This window comes from Periplaneta americana, chromosome 5 (genome assembly GCF_040183065.1).
Source record: "Periplaneta americana isolate PAMFEO1 chromosome 5, P.americana_PAMFEO1_priV1, whole genome shotgun sequence".
NCBI lineage: Eukaryota > Metazoa > Arthropoda > Insecta > Blattodea > Blattidae > Periplaneta > Periplaneta americana.
In genome coordinates this window covers 152,324,432-152,346,689 of record NC_091121.1, presented here as the reverse complement: position 1 = coordinate 152,346,689, position 22,258 = coordinate 152,324,432, and the positions used below count along the sequence as shown (strand labels likewise).

At 33.9% G+C, this 22,258-nt stretch overlaps 1 protein-coding gene across 7 annotated transcripts in view; it reads left to right on the top strand.

Moving 5' to 3' along the window:
• LOC138700219 (protein split ends-like) overlaps positions 1–22,258 on the top strand; it is a 457,327-nt gene that overhangs the window by 343,839 nt on the left and 91,230 nt on the right. For all 7 annotated transcript variants that reach the window (XM_069826680.1, XM_069826678.1, XM_069826677.1 and 4 more), the window contains exon 3: positions 3,819–3,989. In XM_069826680.1, coding sequence (XP_069682781.1) covers positions 3,819–3,989 — 171 coding nt within the window. The remainder of the gene's footprint in view (positions 1–3,818; positions 3,990–22,258) is intronic.

The window sequence follows — 22,258 nt, the reverse complement described above, 5'->3', positions numbered from 1 at the left end:
ACCTATATTTGTGAAATGACTTTCAACAAGATAAAGTTCATCAAGGGTAAACATAGATCTCGTCTCACCAATGTGAACTTAGAAAACCTGCTGAGGATATCTGTCACAAATTAACCAGCTCGTATTGAAAAAAATTGTGCAGGAGAGTAGCAGAGTTCGACCTTCAACTTCACAGCAGTAGTCTACATAACTGTAAGTTATCTTAAAATTATGTAATAATGATTATAATGATAATAATTTTTAACTTGCACTTTCTGAACTAGAAAATTATCATAGGTAATATCACAATAGGTTTTCATTTTGACGATAAATTCACGAGCATGAAGCTTATTGAAAACTTCGCATGATATTTAATCAATTATTTCGCGATCAGAATAATAAATAATAATAAAGTGGTAGCACTATTATTTACATAGTATCATATTTCATTCTCATTTCTAAAGAAAAAAAATGTATTTATTTACAAATTCGACCTGAGCCATCTGGTTTTAAATACTCTCATTATACATGAATGAAATATAAACGGAATAATGGAAATATTCATTTTATTATAAACACAATGGAATTTAAAAAGATTGAAATTTAATTAACGTGAAACTAAATTCATGGATATAGGTCTACTTGATGCCGATGAAATCGATGTTGATTGATTATTTCTGGGTTTATTGATAATATATTAAGTTATGATATTCTTTTATTGATTTCAAGAAACAATTGTATTGTGAATCATCAACGACAAGATAGAAGTGACAATATGAAATCGACTATCGCATTGAAAATCGGCTCTGGTTGATTGAAATAGAACGATACTTCTAGCCCTTGCTAACATATACATTTGATACGTACTTCACTTGAACCAAACATTAAATTCCTAATAATATAAAATACGAGTATGTAGCCTATATGATACCGTTAAAATCCGAAATCTGTCAAAACCAATTTTAACTAGTAAAATCTAGTTAAGTAAATATAGGTAGACTGAAAGCGAGTTTTCGTAAGATCTAGAATCAATGACAGGTTAGGTTTCGTTTGTTTAGGTTTTTATTTGTAAAAGTCTAAACAAACCAAACCTAACCTGTCATTAATTCCAGATCTTACGAAAACTCGCTTTCTATCCATCTGCATTTTTGAAACTATTTTTTACTAGTTGGAACTAGGTTTGACGAATTTCGGGTTTTAACGGTAACATATATACGTATAGTCCCGTCGCTCTAATTTCCGGCAGTCAATCGCGTTGCAGGTCGGCTACATTTAAACGTGTGCGTCTTGTGATTCGCTGATTCATTTCTTAAGGCTCGATAAATACTTAATATAATCGCCCGCCATTTTAGCTCTTTCGTTGGTGTTCGCAGAAAGCACACGAAGACGTTATTTGCCGCTCAATTATTTGCTGAATTACATTGCGTTTGATTTATTATCATAGGAGCTACGACATGATAATGTTTAACGGTGTGGCAAATAGATTCCTCGTATGGTAGCTCGGCAACGTAAGAACAAAAATGGCGAACGATACTACCTACCTAGACTTTATAGAGCCTTCACTTCCTAAGACGTAAGCAAAGAGGCGGAGTCACGCCGGAAATAACAGCGTCGAGACTTACAGTATCTCACATACCCCGTTCTCTCAAGGTGGCAGTTCCATAAAAGCCATGATAAATGGAAGTCGCGATATGGTAATCTCGTATTTTAATTTAAAAATACCAAGTGACTAAGCCATGAAGTTGGAATATTGCGTGGAAGTGACTTATGGGTCGAATCTGACATAGGACATTGATATTTGCTCGTTGATCTGTGTGGTGTAGAGGTGGGGAAAAAATAACGTAACGGTTATTTTGGAACAGTTCCTTGCTTGGAATTGTTGCAAAACGTAACAGCACCTTGAAATACTACGTTTCAAAATAACGCTAGTACGAAGTAGGTTGCTGTTACAAAATCTCGTTTCGCTTTGGAACTACATTATGACCACAGATATAGAGTTCTCTATATCTGTGATTATGACAACGCCTGTTCCACAGAACGGAACATGGTTGGCACTGTTGAAAGCAGTGGCGCCAACTTTTAGAAAACAATGAGTGGGTTCAAACATTTGAGGGATAGTTAAATAAACATCATAAGTATAATGGTAACACGATAAATTATTGGGTGGGCTCGGATCCTACGAGCCCACATAAGTTGGCGCCACTGTTTGAAAGCAGAATTATTGGGAATCCTTTTGTCACACTGAAAGAAATGTTGGAATCTAAAGTGAAAGACAAATAGTAAAGATATGAAGAGTCTCTTTAAAAAAAGGTACACATTATCTTGAAACTAATGTTACTGAGTATAGGATTCTATCAAACAATTATTAGCATAATGCCTGTATTAGAGTATAGTAGCTACATTGTGAATTTTATCAAGTGAGATGAAAATATGTAGGTTATGTTTTATTTACAAATATTTTACAATTTTGGTTTCATTACCAATTCTTGAAATTAAACTAAATTCTGTTGAAACATGACTATTGTCGAAGTTTTTTATTTACTAAAATACAACTGTAAATTTTCATATTTCATTACAATGAGATTATTACTCTTCATGACGGTATTAATATGAATTTTAGCACGGCCGGAATGATTATAGCTTTTATTTATTAATTTTTGGAGAAATTGAACACTATTGTAAACTTGAGCTGAGCAGAAGAGAAAGACTAGGTTAGGTTTTATTTATAATTTGGGATCTACTTCGATTTCGTGACCAATAAAATTTACAAATAATTTAAAATTGCATTACGTTTGCTGCTTCGAACAAACCTGATCTACGAATTCAATTTGGCATTAGAAAACATTTCTTTTCCACAAGTTCACATCTCGGCTCATTATGACATCATACTGCATCACATGGCATACAGGGAAGTATGTGATCATTTAGCGTCCTAAATACCACTGTTATATTACATACTAGTAGTACGTACCTGTTCCAAAATACTACTGTTACATTAGAAACTAGTCAACCGTGTGGTTCCAAGATACCACTGTGCACCTTGCAGTTACACACAAGTTACATATGGTACTGTTATTTCGGAACTGTTATTTGAAACCTAGTATTTTCAAGAAACTGGAACAGTTGGAACCATTACGAGAAAATAACAACTTTTCCCATCTCTAGTGTGGTGTTCTCATTTGTCGTTGGGAGTGCTTATCCCAAGTGAAGAGAGTTCCACCATTCGAAAGATGTGCAAAATATGCGGTAGCGAAATGGAAAAGTCCATTGTTGGATGGGTGGGTGGGTAGGTAGTAGATAGACAGACAGGTAAGTAGGTAGTTAGGTAAAAGAAAGAAAAATAGACAGGGTAGGTAGATAAGTATGTATGGATGAATTTTACTGGTAGTAATTCCAAGTGTTTTTATCTAGTTGTGTGCCTTTCTGAGCTGAATGTTCCATTTACCGTTCCACCGGACGTTCAGTATGGTTAGTTCCGGAAGAGCGGTACCCCTCGCTAGTAACGTTTTCCTTCCTGCCTGTGGTGTGTGAACATTTAGCTCTAGTTTGTCTCTCCACATTCTTTTACTTGCCGTATTATTGTGTATAGATGAGTCAGTTGCACTGTCGTTTTTGAATAGTTGGGTATGCAAGAGTTTTTTGTTTCACAGATGTAATGCATAGTTCTGTCTCATTAAGCCATTAGTGTAACATATTACAATTGAAGGGCTGGTAGCTTATTGTGGAATGTGGTTCTTAACAAAACCTAGACGTGATCAAAGTGATTAATCTTATCTTGGATAGTCAATAATATTTTAATGTTCCTGATTAGTATTTAATACTGTTTCTATTATTTTAAGGCCTCCTGAAGATCATGCCACTTTCGAGCGGTCTAGTCACTTCTACGAGCGTCGCGAGGGAGACGCCTACCTTCGGCGTCAGGCGTCGGCTTACCACGTAACAGATCCTCTCAGGGGTCGCACCCGAGACCGTCTCTATAGGAACGGACCTTACACCCCGCTCATCGATAGGTAAGTATTCATGGTTTAAGTAATTCTAATTCATTGTCATAACACGAATTATTAAAATATTTTCTGCATTTGTCCCTTTGGTCCAAGATGTTTCGAACTCGACTGGAAAATAGATTTAAAACAATAAATTATGTTATAGTGTGAGAAATTGCAGAATCATTGCACTGTGTTGAATTTCTTCAAGTACAGTGGTGCCACAGCTGTTTTTACGTATAGCTAATTGGAAGGTAATAGCTTTTCTCTCACAGTATACATACTTTAACTTCTTTAATTATACGTTTGTGCGTCTCTTATCCGTTACAATTTAAACATAATGGAAACGCCCATCTCGACTCTACTGTGGTTTAGTTCTGAAGGACGAAGTCTCGCCAAGCAGCTTGTAGTGTTAAATTTCGTCATATGATCTTCGTAATGAAGGGAAGAGTTTTAGGAAGGTTTTTACCCAAATATTTGTATTCTCTTCCTGGGCCATAGCCGTGTGGCGTCATATCTTAGGCTAGCTATACAGGATGAGCGTTGATTCGAGTCTTCATGAGAGAAGAAATTTTCTGCCAGTGTATGGAACCGGTGCCCAGCCAGCATCGTGATGAGTTTGGAGAGCTGAAGTGAGTAGCGAAATGCAGTTTTGAAAGCCAGCTGTAACGGCTAGCTGAGATGGTCATGTTACTACACGTTATCTCCGTACTGTTTGGATGATAGTTCACCTCTGTTGAGGCATGCGAACGTGAGGTCAGCAATCGCCTGGCCCTCCATGGGGTGTCGCGCAACTGTCGGATTTATATTCCGACTGTTACGGTCAGTCTATCACTGCTTCGATGTCATCAGTTTGTTTATCGTACCGATACATCTTTTGAGATTTCATGGTATATGGAGTTATCTTAGTAAACGATGCGTGTTCACTGATCAGTGTTTGACAGAGTTTACGTTAAGTGTCCTTTAATGATTTAATAATATGGTATTCCATTTTTTTTATTAGTTCCTCTATTCTCCAAGACATCTTCACACTATACTACGAATTCCTTCAGTGATTATTTAAAATGCTGAATTATAGTCCCGTCGTTCTAATTTCCGGCAGCCAATCGCGTTGCAGGTCGGCTACATTTAAACGTGTGCGTCTTGTGATTCGCTGATTCATTTCTTAAGGCTCGATAAATACTTAATACAATCGCCCGCCATTTTGGCTCTTTCGTTGGTGTTCGCAGAAAGCACACGAAGACGTTATTTGCCGTTCAATTATTTGCTGAATTACAGTGCGTTTGATTTATTACCATAGGAGCTACGACATTATAATGTTTAACGGTGCGACAAATAGATTCCTCGTATGGTAGCTCGGCAACGAAAGAACAAAAATATCGAACGATACTACCTACCTAGACTTTATAGAGCCTTCACTTCCTAAGACGTAAGCAAAGAGGAGGAGTCACGCCGGGAATAACAGCGTCGCGACTATAATTAGCAGCATAAATAAAGTAAAAAAAAAAGCATTGCATGAAATGTAATGTAAACTGCATCGAAAGCAAATGGATGCAATGACATTCCAAATTATTAAAATGTGTATAATTATTAAACTATTATGTCTGTTCTTTACACAAGGCAATGGCAGGATTTGATTTTCATTGTTACTTTTGGGCAGTATCCATTATTTTAAAAATATTTTGTTGGTTATTTGAACCATGCTGTGGAGGAAAATACATCCAACGTTTTGTAACTACTCGTTTCAGTACTTGTAGATCACATTTCTTCGGTGCAAGAGCCGATCGATGCCCTTTACAGCTGACTACAGGAATATGTAGGTTAACTGAAACGTTAGACACATTGATCTTTCCAACAACAGGCCTGCTTAGGTAAATTCATAGGACTACACCAGAATTAAACAAGCATTAAAACATCTTATATTTTCAGTGTCCCTTTCTGTCGTATTTTATAGTTTTTTCATAACACAGTACATATCATTTCTGGACCTTCTTTTCTTGACTTAGATCAGTCTTTATTGGTTCCTAAACACTGGACTCATAAACTCCTTTCACAGCGACCTGAACTGGTCGAACTCCTTATAAATATCCGATATATTATTTTGGAAATTTAAGGGGACACTATACTGAAATTACTAACTTCCATGTTTTTAAAGCTAAATTCACAATTCTTTTATCACCAGTGTGTCTGGTTAATAACACATGTACAAAATTGCATTCCTCTATGATCAGTGGTTTTGCATTTTATTGTATCGCTTTATATAAAAAGTCTCTTGTGCCATAATTTACATTATTTTAACTGATATTCACTTATATGATTTTATATACATCTGGAACAAACATTACTATTGGGTTTTTCTGTACAGTGAATCGGTAAATTACTAGAAATTTTTTTATGATTATTAATATTATTATTTTCTATTCTTTTTGCAATAAAAAATCTAGTAATTTGCTGCTGATTAATTTTACAACAAAACCCTGAAGTAAGTTTTTAAAATATTGGAACTACACAAATACAATTTCAGGAGATTATACATTTATTTAAAAAAATAAAAAGTGTAATTAAATAACAGAAAAGTACATGAGTAACATATTCTTATCTTTATTGCCACAAAATAATCACACTTCATTCATTGTTTTAAATTTAAAGTGGGACTAAAAATTACTGCTTTGATATTAGTAAAATACTTTCTGTAAGCACAAAACTCCATGCGAGTTTATATTAATATGTTTATTTTCGAATTTTAGATCTCTTTCTTAACCTACAAGTTTGAACAATTTATCACCTCTTCACGTGATTTGAGTTAGAAGGATGCATTTGCTTTAGATGTCACAGAATATATTTTTAAATAGGCGTGCGAAGAAAAATTTTTCTCGCACAAATACGTGGAGGAAAATGGTAAGAAAACTATAATGTTTTTATTCGCTAACAGTGCTAACATTGGGCACTCCTTTAAACTTACTATAAGCGAATTCATTCCAAAGATATATTAGCTTTTCGTAGTTCAAAATTAGTGAAATTTCAAATAGCTGCTCTTTTTCATTCACCATTAATATTGAGAATTCCAAAACTTGTCTCTTCCAAGGTATTGTGAATCTAATTTTTGTAATTCTCCGAGTCTCTTCAAAAGGTTGTTAATTATGTTTTTCATATTTTCGTCCAAAAAAGTTGGTTTTGTACAAGGAAGTTGTGAAGGGTATCAAACCGCTAATTAAACACATTTCCTAAAAGTTGACTTTTTTGATGAACGATTCAATACGTTCTTGCACAATATAAAACTTTAATATTTAATCCCAGAAGAAATAAGTTTAAACTGTTAACTCGTGATAAAATATCAGCCATATAAGCCAAAGCCCGGAGTTACATTTGATCTTGGATGTACTTGCTTTGTGAAAGAAATAGTTGATAGGAAAACAGAAACTTCGTGTTTTAAGTTAATACAATTTTGTGAAAGTTCTGCTTCGAGATAACCACTAAACTTAAGTGTGAGACAGTAAACAGCTGCAAAAAATGCTAGCATATGTAAGATGGGCCTTAATGAAATAGATTATTTCAACTTCATAGTCAGTACAATTTCTTCGGGCATGTGTTTGTTAACAAGAGCTTGTCTGTGATTACAGCAGTGTGTTTAAGGAAGGTTTGTTGCTATAGATTTCACTATGGCAACAAACTCAGGATAAACCCTGTCATAAATTTCGCACCATCTGAACAAATACCTACGCAGAGTCCAGTTTATTGCATTTCCGCGAAAATATCTTCTGCAATAGTTTTCTCTTTAAGAGTATACAGAAGTTATAATTTGACTAAATTGGTAACATGAGTCGATTCGTCAAATAGAATCGCAGAAGGGGGGGGACTGTTACGAAGTATTTTTGAAATTACATTTTCGGCATAGTTTGCCATGTCGTTAATTCGATGGTAGACCGTGTGTCTAGAATTGGGTCGATTCGTGAACGAATCGTTAATTCGAACGACTAACAATAAAGAATCATAAGAATAGATTCGTGGCATGAACGGAGGTGGTCTCGTCGTACACTGAGGAGTTTATCTGTGACAATAATGTAAAGATAGTAAGTACTGTATAACAACTATACAGAAAACATGCGTCAGCCTGAAACATATGTAAGTTTGACTTGTATTTATGTTATAATTAGAGACGAGAATTTCATGCACTATAAAATCCCAAAATATGCATGCATTCATGCACTATCAAACTATGAAACATGCACGATCAAGTGGAAAATACATTAAAATATGCACTTTCATTTTTGTTCCTTTTTTTTTCTCCAAAATTAACATTTCTAAATTGGTTTCTGTGAGGTTCCTGTGCTTGTCAGTCAATATGTTTTTGTAAGCAGAGAATGACCTCTCTATATCGCAAGAAGTTATGGGTGCAAACTTAAATGAACATATTCAGATTCTTCATTCAAGTTTTCGCCACAAAAATAACCTAATTCACTGAACAAAAGAATCCGTAGTCCGGGTTCGCGTTTATGACCCTGTCCAGTTTATTTTAAAGAAGTTTTGTAATGTTTTCCAAAGAATAACTGTCATAGAAAATATTCGGAAACAGAAGAGCAGTGTTTACCTTTTTACTGCAACAATTGAAGAATACGACATCCCTCAATGATCTAATAAAATCCTTTCCTTTAATCCACTGTGCAAAGAGTGCACTTTTGGAACCTTTAATTGGAGGCATATTAGAACCACATTAACAAACGCAAACAGAAGAAACAAACACATTAACCCAGTTACGAGGTTCATACACTGCAAAGAGAGTTTAGCGAATGATTCCAATTTTAGAAGAATCTAAATTGCTACTGTACTGGGAAAGAGAGTATTTACAACCTTTCTGAAAAAGGGTGCTTTTTGACATAAATTATTTGTTGGCAGTTTCCTTGAACCCTCTATTTTTCCTTTCTACTATTCTCAAAATATCCAACGTAATAAATCCATTTATGACACGCAGTCTGTAGAGGGTCGTCGGTAAAGTGTTGTAGAAGTGAACTACTGTCGTTGGTAAAGTGTTGAACTTTCATCCAGAGTAAGGTCCTCTAACACCTTACTGTGCATAACACCTTACTGTGCAAATCTTAACATTTTATTTCATTTTTCTGTTATTTAGTTTTTTTTTCTTTTCCTTCGTCAATCCTGATTCCCGAAGCTAAAATAAGGGATGTAAAAATCAAGAAACTGAGGTCTCCACTCAAAACCATTAAAACATGCATTTAAACTGAATATAATGTATATTATATGCATGATTAAGCCAAAAATTGCTCAAATATGCATTATGCATGTTTTATCCCCAAAAAGGCCAAAACATGCAAATATGCACGGAAAAAGTACACATATTTGGAACCGGAAAGTAATAAAATAGATAATAGGCCTACTAAGTTTGAGCTATGTCCCATGTTCTTATAAAAACATGCATTTGCATGGAATTCTCGTCTCTAGTTATAATATATATTGCATTAATGACTGCGTGTCAGTGAAACGATTGCTACGTCAGAAGTACCGAAATTTGTGAGGTGTAATGCAAAAAAAAAATGCACTTGATAGTAAGATTGAGTTTATAAATTGTAATTATTGAAGAGTGTGGTACCAAAACTCACTCAGTCCATTTGGACATTTTTATGATTTATACATATACCTACAGTATTAGGTTTGAGGTCTCTGTCATATTTTAAGCATGTTTTCTTTCAAAACAAGGGAAAACCTTGTCTAAAAGATTATGTTATTGTGCATGCCACTTGAAAACTCGCTCAATGCGTAGAATGGTGGATACAAAAACTACGCGTTTTGGGATCACACTCTTTAATTGAAGCGTTGGGCCGAATAACGGTCTATGTTACAATTCTTCAAAATCGAGTTTTTAATGAAATAATGCTCTGTATAGTCTTACACAGCTGTCACAAAAATTGTTTTTCAATATCTGTATCAGAGGCCCTCCTACACGAGTTGCAACCATGAATTTCTTGGTTGGAACAACGGTCTATGTCACTAGTCACTTCTAGCGTAACCAGTTGTTTGCATCCCATCGGGAGTTATTGCACGGAAGTTTGTTCTCTTTACGAATACTGGGCACTTGAACTCTGTATATCAGGTTTCAGTTGATCTATTTACGTAAAATGGACGACTGACAATTTCTACGGTAGATATTGGCCGGCTTAAAAAATGATCCGATAAATTAGTATAAATAAGTGGAAAGATGTGTCACGAAAGTCGCAGAGGGATAGTGGTCTTGAGAATACAACAACGAAGACGAAGTTGCAAGTTAGTGCGGAAGATCCCCCAAGTAATGAAAGTTCCTGTCTTATTTTTGCAGTATTTTAATTTACACTTTACCTGGTGTTAGTCGGTCTATGTTGTGTTTTGTCACGATAGTTTATCATAGAATTTTATCAAGGTATTTCGTTTCAGCAACAGATTTGTGGAAATTCTTATAAGGAGATGTGCTCACAGCTTGTTCTTGTTGTCAGAAAGGAGCTGTTTAGAATGTATTATTCTCTCACAGTCAGCATGTAAAAACTGTGATTGTTATTGTCTTCATCATTAATAAAATTTATACTTAACAGATAAGCCATCTGTTGGGATGGATACTGAATATTCGGGACAGGGATTCAAATTCCATCCCCCAACAATTTCTAAAATATAGTATTTAATTTTCTTTATTCATTTGTTATTGTTACAACTTTCATTAATTTAATGATATCCCTATAATCTTTTCGCTGTAAGAAAAATCCTAATATAAACAATAGCACGTGACTGAAGTGAGGCTTCATTGGCCGCTGTTTGGCGCCATAGATTCTCAGTACACGTTCCCGCCTACTGTTGTACATTCTGTTTCATGTTAAACATTTCCCGTTACTCGTCAAGTAGGCCTAACCTCACTACTATGCATTCGTTTGCTTAGGGAACTTTTACTTTATAATTACTGTAATTAAAACTCACATAAGTTATTATATACATTTAAGACTATTTGTTTTTCTCCGCTTTTGAGAGGGTTTCCATTCTTATGATTAATAACCACACACACACCGATGATGCAGAAGCCATACTACAGTACCACGTGCTTACGTGAACAACTACGAACTCAAGTGATGCCAGCTTGTTACAAAAACAGACTACCTCGGTATTACTGTTGGTATTCATCCGCGTTCATAGTAGCCTACATAACAAAATATAAAAGTAGCTTTTCTTTTACATATCGTTTTACATATGAGTGAAGTTATATGTTTCATTGTATTTAACAACTAGAATTCAATTTTTTATTTTCAAATAATACAAGATGATAGTTTCCAAATACGAACTATATTTTCCTGCGTCGTGTGAATGTTTCGACTGTGAGCCAATCACGGATATGACAGCAACGTGCTTGTGTTTTCAATAGGATTTTTCTTACAGCGAAAACAGTATACATCTCAATACTGCAGTTATTTTCTAATAATTGTGTTGTTATTTTTGATCAATATTGTATGTTTATTCATAATATGGCATTGAGTGTAACTTTAATAAATTACATGGTGTTAATTCATATTAATATATAGCATTTGAAAATAAATGACATTAATCACTTGTTCATTATTTAATCTTTTAATTGATTTTATATATTTCATAATATTCTGATTGTATAAAACTTTATTGTCTGTATTCCCAGGTAGCATTTCTGTGGAGTTCAAAATGTTGCAAACTTCTATGATGTGTAATATGACTTTCAATAACATACAATCGTATACTTCGCTTTGTGTACGGTACAAAATACTGTATATTGATGGAATAACGGTTTATGCTGCCCGTCCGATAGTAAATTTTTGAGCGGAATTACGATGTAACATTTTTGGTCCTCCTGCACAGTTAGCAGATTGTAACATAGACCGTTATTCGGCCCAACGCTTCAATTATGGAACACTATCTTGGATAATTTTTGTAGGTCAATGGGGGTCATGATAATTGTTTCCAGCCAATTAAAAAGAGGCCATCCTATGTCTCAACTTTATTACAAAGGGACTCTATCCTGCCCGGGCTTACCAACTATGCGATCGATGTATAATATTTTGATTATACTCTTGGTTTGCAAAGGGACGAGTCGTGTGAGTCGTTCGTTCACGATTCAGAAGAATACTTTGAATCCTAGATTGAGACGGGTTGTGAACGATTCGTTTCGTAATGTATGATTGAATCGTTGAAATCGATTCCTGAGAAAGAATCGTGTTGCCCAACTGTTAAGTATTGTCGTACAATAGTACTATATTGTTTATTTTTACCTTTTTGTGAAATATTCTTCAAACATACGAGTACACTGTTCGAAATTATTTATGCACGGTCGTTCTAGATCTGTTGATCGAATGAGGTTCTGAAGGTTTATCAATTCTATAGCTAACACTATAAGACGCTTCGAGAGAATTCTCAATGTTACCGTTTATGACAGATACAATAATTTTTCCGCTCGTTTGATTTTCGTGTAAAGAATTCAACAGATTTGTTTAAATGAGTGGGGTGTCTAGTTTCTAAATGACGCCAACAGCCCTACATAGAGAAGTACTAACACAGTCTAATATATACAGTCACGAAGCTTGAGTTTTTGGGGTACTAGGAACAATAGACTGTGCCGGTACTATTTCTCATTGTCTGTGATGAGGCGATAGTAGCGATCCTAGTGGTTAGCAACTATCTATGGATGCATATTCCCTACATATTCAGTTTCGTGACTGTATATACTAGACTGTGGTACTACTGTCAGTAAGAATGTCACCACAAACGCATGTGGTCATGGATAGTCCTCATTACCTATATTAGTAAATCCAAACGTAATACAATAATTGACGGGTGGGTGGGAAAAATGCATTAACTCCAATTTCTCACATCATCCTCTTACATTTAAATTCATTTAGATTCTTAAAATAAAATTGACTTTCAGGTATTTTTAAGAAAGGTCAACAATACTCTAGCAAGCACTATGTATAACAGCATTACGAAGGAAAATTCACAAATGAGAATTTTGGGGGACTATTTACGTTTAAAAAATCATTTTTCTCGAAAACAACTTTTATGGAGTAAACGTACTTCCCCCCCCCACCCACCCACCAATTATGATCTTAATTCTCTTTATACATGGCTGGCTACCTTTGTTGCATTGACGCACATATCAGTTTTAGTCGATGAGCTTGACGTAGCACTATGGAGCGTTCGAAGTTTAGAAAATGCCTATATAGGTGTCTTAGCGGACATCTTCCCCTCATTGCAATATAATTAAAATAAGTTATTTACGTATTAATTCTAATGTATTAGCCTATATTAAATAACATAAGTAAATATAAGTACGTCCATCGCAGTGGAGTAACGGTTAGCACGACTGACCGTAAAGAATAGGCCCGGGTTCAAATCCTGATTGGGACAACTTACCTAGTTGGGATTTTTTCCAGGGTTTTCCCTCAACCTATTAAATCAGAATTTTGTATAACTTTCGACATTGGACCCCGGACTCATTTCGCCATCATTAATTCACATATCATGATCATCATCCCTATATAGCCCGGGTTTTAACGGTGCGGCGTGCTGTACTTGTACGAGAGCGCGGCCATTCAGCTATCCAGTCATTCACAGAATAGGGGTGTAAGCACAATAAGCCTCAGGCTGCAGTGCAAACCTTCGGATCCCTCCTCCGTACAGGAGAAAAAAATCTTAAGTACTGTACTTACTTACGGCTTTTAGAGAATCCGGAGGTTCATTCCCGCCCTCATATAAGCCCGCCATCGGTCCTATCAATCTTTCTTCTCTGTACTGTACTGTAACTAAGCATTGCTTCAAATATAAACGCTTTTTACTGCTTATAAATAACATGTTAGTTTATTTGTATTTCATATAACCGAATAAATGGAATATATTTATTTCTGTTATTTTATTTAGGCTAGAAAATACGTAAATAACTTATTTTAGTTGTATTACAAAGCTGCTAGAAGATGCCTACATACCCAATGATATTTTCTGAACTACGAACGCTCTCACCAAATTTGCTATTTTGTGTTCAAACTACCACTTTAAATCACTCACATTTCAGATGCGGACAAATATGGCTTTGTTAAAGAACGATTCTGGACAGCTGAATTGTTAACCAGAAACAAACATAAATATTGTTATATATTTGTGATTTTGGGGGGGCGGTAAAGTTATTTCCTTTGATAAATTTGTGAGTGAGTCGTTTTCATTTTCTTAGACGGAGCGTAATTATTTCCATGTGGAAGTTTGAAGTTTAGAAATTGATGCAAAAACATTTCCTGTCAAGTCCGACTCAGAATGCAATTCACTCGTTTTATGATCCCGATATGTACTATAGCAAACTAAGGGAACAAAGGCTCAGACATAATGTCTGCAAACTTTTTAACGGGTCTGAAAGACACAAAAGAATATTAAAAGGTGGAGCATTATTGCACGTTTATGTATACTCTGTTCATATCTATTATCTGTACTAATAATAAAACTAATCTAAATTTTCTGGTAGTTTTCGCTTTTGGAAAAATAATTGATAACATGTATATTGAACTATCCTGAGACCGAAAACAGCATTTTTGAAATTGTTGGTTGTGTCTATAAATATTATGTTTCTTAACTTTTCACTCCCATGAAAATCTCTGAGAAAAATGTTCCTCTAGATGTATTGGGCCTCACAATGCGATTTTATGGATACCAGAACCATTGTAATGTATATATATATATATATATATTTATTTATTTATTTATTTATTTATTCATTTATTTATTTATTACATAGTTCCAACAGAGGTTGTTCAATGTTGTTTCATTTTTGTTTTCTCCTTCTTTTTCAAGTTAAGGTGACAACGCTAAAATTAATTCCATTTATTTTCGTTCCTCTTTCTGGGAAAAAATCCTTCATCCATCTGTTTTGTTTCTCCTAAGAATATGTAACAAATGTAGGCATAACCTAAATATTTACAATAATGAACTAAAAGTATTTGTAAAAATATCTCATTTTTCAGTTGGGTAGGATATTAATCATTATTATCACATCAATTTTAAAGTAATGATTCTCATATTCGTAACTAATGCTGATATACGTGAATTCATGAAACAACTGAGTGTGCACGAAACTTAGATTTTTTTACACGTTAGCCACGACTTGAACAAGTCTGACCTATGCTAAAAATATGAGACAGATAAACACCTAAGTATCCTAAATATTTACAAAAGTCTATTGTAGATATACTTGTTCATATCTAAATATTTATAATAAAACTCTAAAGGAATTCTCAATTTCTAGTGAAAAAATTATTTATTCTCTCATCAACTATTTTAAATCACTATTTTTTTTAAATAATCAAGAAAATCTATTAACATTTATTTGGTTGATATCCGAGATTTTTTAACTTTCTCATTGCAGAAAGTTATTTTTCTCTTTACCCCCCCCTCCCCCAATATTTCGAACAATGGATCTCGTCATGTTCAGTCTCAAAGTGCTGTCGTATTGCAGGTAAATGTATGAATCCACCTCTGACCACGTAATATAACAAACACCGCACTCTTAACTGCCGCTCACAAGAGCCTGTAGTGCTCTCTGCTCTTATTTGCTGCAGTTGTCCGGCCCTGGTTTAAAGTCCCTTCTGCAGAGACTAAAGACAGTGACATGATAACATGACGATGATGGAACAATGTTGAAATGAAAAATTACAAAAGAAAACGAAGTACTCTGAGGAAACCTGCCATAAAGCGCTACTTTATTTATAAATAGAATTCCTCAAGGATTAATATTAGGTCCCCTACTTTTTCTAGTGTTCATAAATGATTTTGCCTCCCTAATATTTTCAGATGACACAAGTATAGTAATTACAGCCAATAACTCCAACACATTCCGATCTTCAACAGAGGATATTGTCTTCAAAGTATGTGACTGGTTCTCAGTCATTAAATTAGTATTAAATTGTAACAAAACTAACGTAATTCACTTTAAATCCTGTCCAAATTCAACCTCGCAAATTTCAAGCGCAATAATTAAAAATAGCTCCCTATTAGAAACAACAAAACCTAATTTCTTGGTTTAAAAATCGATAATGTGTTAAATTGGAAAAATCATATTAAAGAAATTACCCCCAAACGAAATTCAGCATGTTTTGCTATTAGATCTATGCAAAAGATAGTAAATATCAGTACCTTAAAAACAATATACTTTGCATACTTCCACTCGATAATGAGTTTTGGAATAATATTCTGGGGAAATTTCACAGATAGTAACAGTATATTCCTATTACAAAAAAGAGTAATTAGAATAATTGTAGGTACCAAATCTAAGGAATCGTGTAGGACTATTTTAAAAAAACTATAAATAATGTCCATAGCTTGTCGGTATATTTTTTCATTAATAATCTTCCTCGTATGTAATCGTGGATACTTTGTAACTAATTCAACAGTTCATAGCATAAATACGCGTCAAGAAATGACTTTCATACTCCATCGGCAAGTCTATCGTGCTATCAAAAAGAATGCGTTATATGGCAGTAAAAATTTTTAATAGCCTCCCTATTGATATAAAAAATGAAACTCAAAACATAAGATTATTTAGGGCCAAATTAAAGACGTACCTGCCTACTAGTAATTTCTCACGCTTTCTATTCTGTAGATGAATTCATGACATTCAACAACGCTTCATGAAATTGATACTAAAATTTTGTGTAGTACTTGTAGACTATATTGTAAACCTCTTCTGTATATATTTCAACTAGACTGTGACTATAAATTAAGACTTTGTAGTAGTATTAAGTTTTTTGACTTGTTCTATATTCTAGCTGTGAAGCAATGTATGAAAACCATGGAAAGTTAATAAATACAATACAATAACACACGGTCTGCAAATATTAGGATACAGTGATGAATGAAATTATTCTCGTGAAAGCAATATATTTAAAAATAAGCGTCAGAAGTTATTTAATAAGTATGCTCCCAGTGGAAAACTTCAAGTTTGCTATTAGCTATCACAGAAGTGACACAAAAAGGAAAAAATTCATATTTTTTGTAAAATAATTAATATCTTCATAATTATTATACCGTCAGTTGATTTTTTTTTCAGATTCTTAGTACTTCTTGCCTTTAGTTGAGACGTGCAAACTCGAAACTAATGTCGGGTGGTGGCTCTGTGTACGCAACCATTTCATTATTGTAGTGAAAAGGAAACTATTACTACACTACTAGTAGTAAAACATTTCACTCACCTGTGATGCTACCACTGTGTAAAGATGAAAAATCCCTGAGTTGACAGTCCTGTGCTTTCAGCATGTAGTGTACAAATCATGAGCCCGAAGAGGGACCGTTTCCATCTCCAACCGCCATTCCATTCACGATTATTTTGCTATACGAACACATTCCTAGCCATTACGAATATAAGTACCATATTTTCACAAATATTTCGCTGTTCTGCACAAATCACAGATTGGACAGTCAGAATTTCTTTCTCGCCACAAAATTAGAAAGCTACGCAAGATTGACTTGGTTTGCATTTTGTAACACAGTTTCCATAGTTACTTGTAAAGACCATTTTTGCATTTGTTGGAAATTATCCATTAAGTATTATTGATTTCTTGACAAGTAATAAGTAGCCTATACTTATGCTTTATTGTAATCTTATTACAACACCTGTTACCTTTTCATATATCTGTCAGCTTTGAATATCGATTTTCGTTAACAGTAAAGTAACATTAGAAACAGTTTAAATTTATCAATAATCAGCTGCGTGATTCGAAGCATTATGCCTTATCCTATGATACGAAATAAACGTTCCTTCGAGTTTTCATGAGGGAAGAAATTTTTTTCACGAAATTTCGGCCATTGTATGGGACCGGTGCCCACCCAGCATCCTGATTAATTTTGGAAGGTGCAGTGAGTCTGCAACAGTCGGCTCGACTGCTTTAGCCCTGTGTGGGCTGTCGCGCCACGAATTGTTTGTTTGTGCAAAATTAATTACTACTTAATCCATGCGGTTTATATAATAATAATAATAATAATAATAATAATAATAATAATAATAATAATAATAATAATAATGAGAATGGAGAAAGTTACACAACGCAGAACTGCACGCATTGTATTCTTCACCTGACATAATTAGGAACATTAAATCCAGACGTTTGAGATGGGCAGGGCATTTAGCACGTATGGGTGAATCCAGAAATGCATATAGAGTGTTAGTTGGGAGACTGGAGGGAAAAAGACCTTTGGGGAGACCGAGACGTAGATGGGAGGATAATATTAAAATGGATTTGAGGGAGGTGGGATATGATGATAGAGACTGGATTAATCTTGCACAGGATAGGAACCGATGGCGGGCTTATGTGAGGGCGGCAATGAACCTTCAGGTTCCTTAAAAGCCATTTGTAAGTAATAATAATAATAATAATGATGATAATAATAATAATAATAATAATAATAATAATAATAATAATAATAATAATATGCTTCGGAATTGCAAGGAATCTTTTTTTTTTGTGTGCAATTCATAAAAATTGAAAGTGTCATCTTATTTGATTGCTTGTTAAATTATTTGATTTATATACTGTATGTCTTATAAATGATCGACGAAAACAATAAGAGAACAAATATTATTATTGTAAGTTGATTAAAAAACTCAACTATTGGGACATTAATGAAATGTGTAATATGTCATTTTCATTACGGGTTTTTTAAATTACATATTTACATATTTATTTTTTATTTATTTATTTATTTATTTATTTAAATTCAAATATACAGAATAAAGAAATATAATTACAAAAACAAGCAAAGAGAAATACAAATAAAATAATACAAGCAATATAAAAAGAAGATACAGTAGTATTAACAAAATTTGAGACCGAATGAGCAGCGCTCGTGCTCGGTCGCAGTTCAGATATAATATTAAAATAAAAAAATAAAATAATAATAGTAATAATAATAATAATAATAATAATAATAATAATAATAATATAAATAAATAAGTAAAATAAAATAGGAACTAAAATATAATTACAGCGGCAATGGAATTAAGTATATAATATAATATTAACACTAGAGAAGAACAATATCGCACGTGAAAAGTAGGACTAATATATATTTCAAAATTATAGAATACAAATATAATATAGGTTGATTAATTCATACACATAGGCTATAAATTTATTTAATCAAATTGAAGATATTAACACGTTTCTAATTTTCTTGTTATATGTTAGTGGGTTACATGTTAGAAGTTCTGGGTGTAATTTAGTTAAAGCATTGTACAACCGAGGGCCAAAATTTATGCTATGCTTTAGACCAGCAGATGTGAGACATTTAGGTTCTACTAATGTTGAATTAATATTTCGTCTTGTGTCATAATTGTGTGTCTGTAATACAAACTTATTACGATTTGTATGATAAAATTTTAACAGCGTATACTTATAAATTTGTTCAATATTAAATACATTAAATTCAGAATAAATTAATTTAGTTGGATAATCGAAACGTTTCTTCAAACAAATTTTAATTATTCGTTTTTGTAGTAAATTTAACGGACTAAGATTAATTTTTGTACTTCCACCCCAAACAATTATACCATATTGAATGATAGACTGAATAATGGCCAAATAAACATTTCGTAGAACTCTAATAGGTAAGTAGCATCGAAGATTAACGAATTGTAAGCTATCCTTAATTCTTATGAATATTATTTGCGCCGTATATTAATTAAACTTAAATATTTATTAATAATTATTATAGTTTTGTTGCTCCGTGTAAAGCATGTCTGAAATGTAAAATATTTGAGAGCCATCCCAACCAGGGTTTAATAATCGACCTCCTAATCAATTCTAAAAGAATATTTATATTTAATTCAATTTTTTCTTTTAATAGAAACCATAGTTAAGTAGGCTCATTGAAAAATTTATTGGAAATGCAACAAACAATTTAGGCTATAACACAAATTACATTTTATAAAGAATATAAATGATGATTAATTATGCAAATCGATGACTTCAGTGCAGTGGAGGATATCATCTCCAGAGTGCTGTGAGAAACTTTTAATTTTTGGAAGATGTCTAAGGACTCCCATGGGATTGTGCCTCTAGCCCCAATCATAATTCCTATAACGTCCCATGTCTTGATGTTATATTTGGTCCCCAAATCACTGCAGCATGGCAGCTAAATTGCACTTTTTCTTTGCAGACTTCTCGAGGTTGTTCCTCGCTGTTCTCAAAACGGACTGTGGGATCTAGAATGAGTCCACAATTTTTTTTTCGGTCTATAACAAGATGGTTTTCTATTGATTTTAATGTCCATTTATTTGATCTTTAAGTCATGATAATGTGGCTTATTTTGCGTTTTGAATTTCGTATGTAGTATTTACTATTTCATATTAGTGTGAATTGAATAATGTGATTGAAATAGGGCAGCTTTGTTTTGAATGTTTTGTCGCTACATAGTACAATAGTGCAGCTTACGCTGTGTAGAGACTATTGTCGTGGATTAGAATCCCGCCCTAAAACGTGGCTGATTATAAATAATTGATTAAATGACGATCTTATTCGTGTTAATTATGTAAGCATGTGTGGCTTACAGCTGTTTCGGTGCTACTTAACTAACTTAGTTTGATGTACAGTATAGTATACCGTATTATGTGTTACGTTTGATAATTGACCCAACATCAAGTAAAGCATGTCTATAGTGCAAAGTTTTATTATCAAGATGACTAAAATCATACTTAAGAACTCGGACAAGTGGTGGAAGGGAAAGAAGTGTAAATAATTTTCAGTACATTATCTGTTTAAAGTTTGTGTTTGTGTTCTTTGTTTGGCAGCATTAACGTTACTTGTGTTCGTCGCGTTGTCCAAGACACCGATTTCACTATTTAGGACAAAATCATGAAGTATTATTTCCGCCAATGTATGTATGTATGTATGTATGTATGTATGTATGTATGTATGTATGTATGTATGTATGTATGTATGTATGTATGTATGTATGTATGTATGTATGTATGTAATGTAAGATACATGTTTATTCAGCCTCTTTTGTTATGGGTCACTTGTGTTATTTTCGTGTAGTCAAGTTATACAAATCACTCTTTCATCTGATATCTGGTATAAGGATGCTGGAAAATGTGCGTCCTGCGTCCTGCATCCTATCTGCACGGAGTTACATGAGCAATTACAACCTTTTTACTATTCTGATAACAGTAATTCTTTCTAATCCAAGCTCTGATTAGTGGAAAAGCGTTGTATATGAATTAATATTATATCATAGATCAGTCTTATTTTAGCTTCTTTAAAAAGAACACTTCAAACCGTATATTGGGTAGAATTTTGTAACTGCGTAGTTTATTAATATTGGAAGCGTGGAATTCCATATCTAGAGCATGGTTCGCTGGCGGTAGACCCGGCAACGTTGTGTCACTGCTATTGATTTCTGAGGGTGGAAGTTTGGTCGTGGGGAACCCCTTGCCAACGCCCCCTCCCACGCTAGCTTCACAACCCCAAGTGCGGCCTTGTTTCCCTGGTACAGCACAGCGAAAGTGTTTTCTTTCATTGCGTCAGAGTACAATTTACCAATTAAGTAGAAAGCTAATGCATATGTCATTCCATAAATGAAAACTTGGCAATTATTGTCGATCGGTTTCCTCCTGCTCGGACACGCGGTTTTCATTCGCAATGTCCGGTGTTTGTGTAGACAGTAACGGATATTTTGTCTATTACGAATTGAGGGGTTTGGTGAAAGATCCAGGTACCTCCATTTTAGAACATTCCGAGATAATTAAGAAAAACTGTTTTAAAAATTCATGTCCTTTCTTTCAATTCATAACTTTCATATGGCGTGTAGTAAGACATTTAGAAGTACTTCATTTAAAAAATAAAAATGTTATAATTTCTGCGTCAAATAATGATATTTTAATCACATGGAGCTATCTGATTATTCCACCAAACCAGTGAAGCATGACATTTGTTTAATTTATATCTTTTTTATTATGTAAATTGGTACGGGAATTCACTTTTCATTACTATACATTGCTTTTCACTTACTTTGGCTAAGCAATTTTGGTCCATATTCTGTTTCGTTGACAGTTCTGAAGATTTACTAACATATTTCGCTACCCTTCTAATTCAGAAGTTACATCTGCTACTGGATTCATATTTTCACACACTAGTGTGTTGTAAAATGGCATCCCAGATGGTGGCACATACTGAAATGTCAACTTCGTAACATCCTTATGGTTGGCTGATTTGATTTTGAGAGGCTCTGGATATAACTTTTGGTTTGTAAGTGAAGGTGAAACACTATTATGGTTG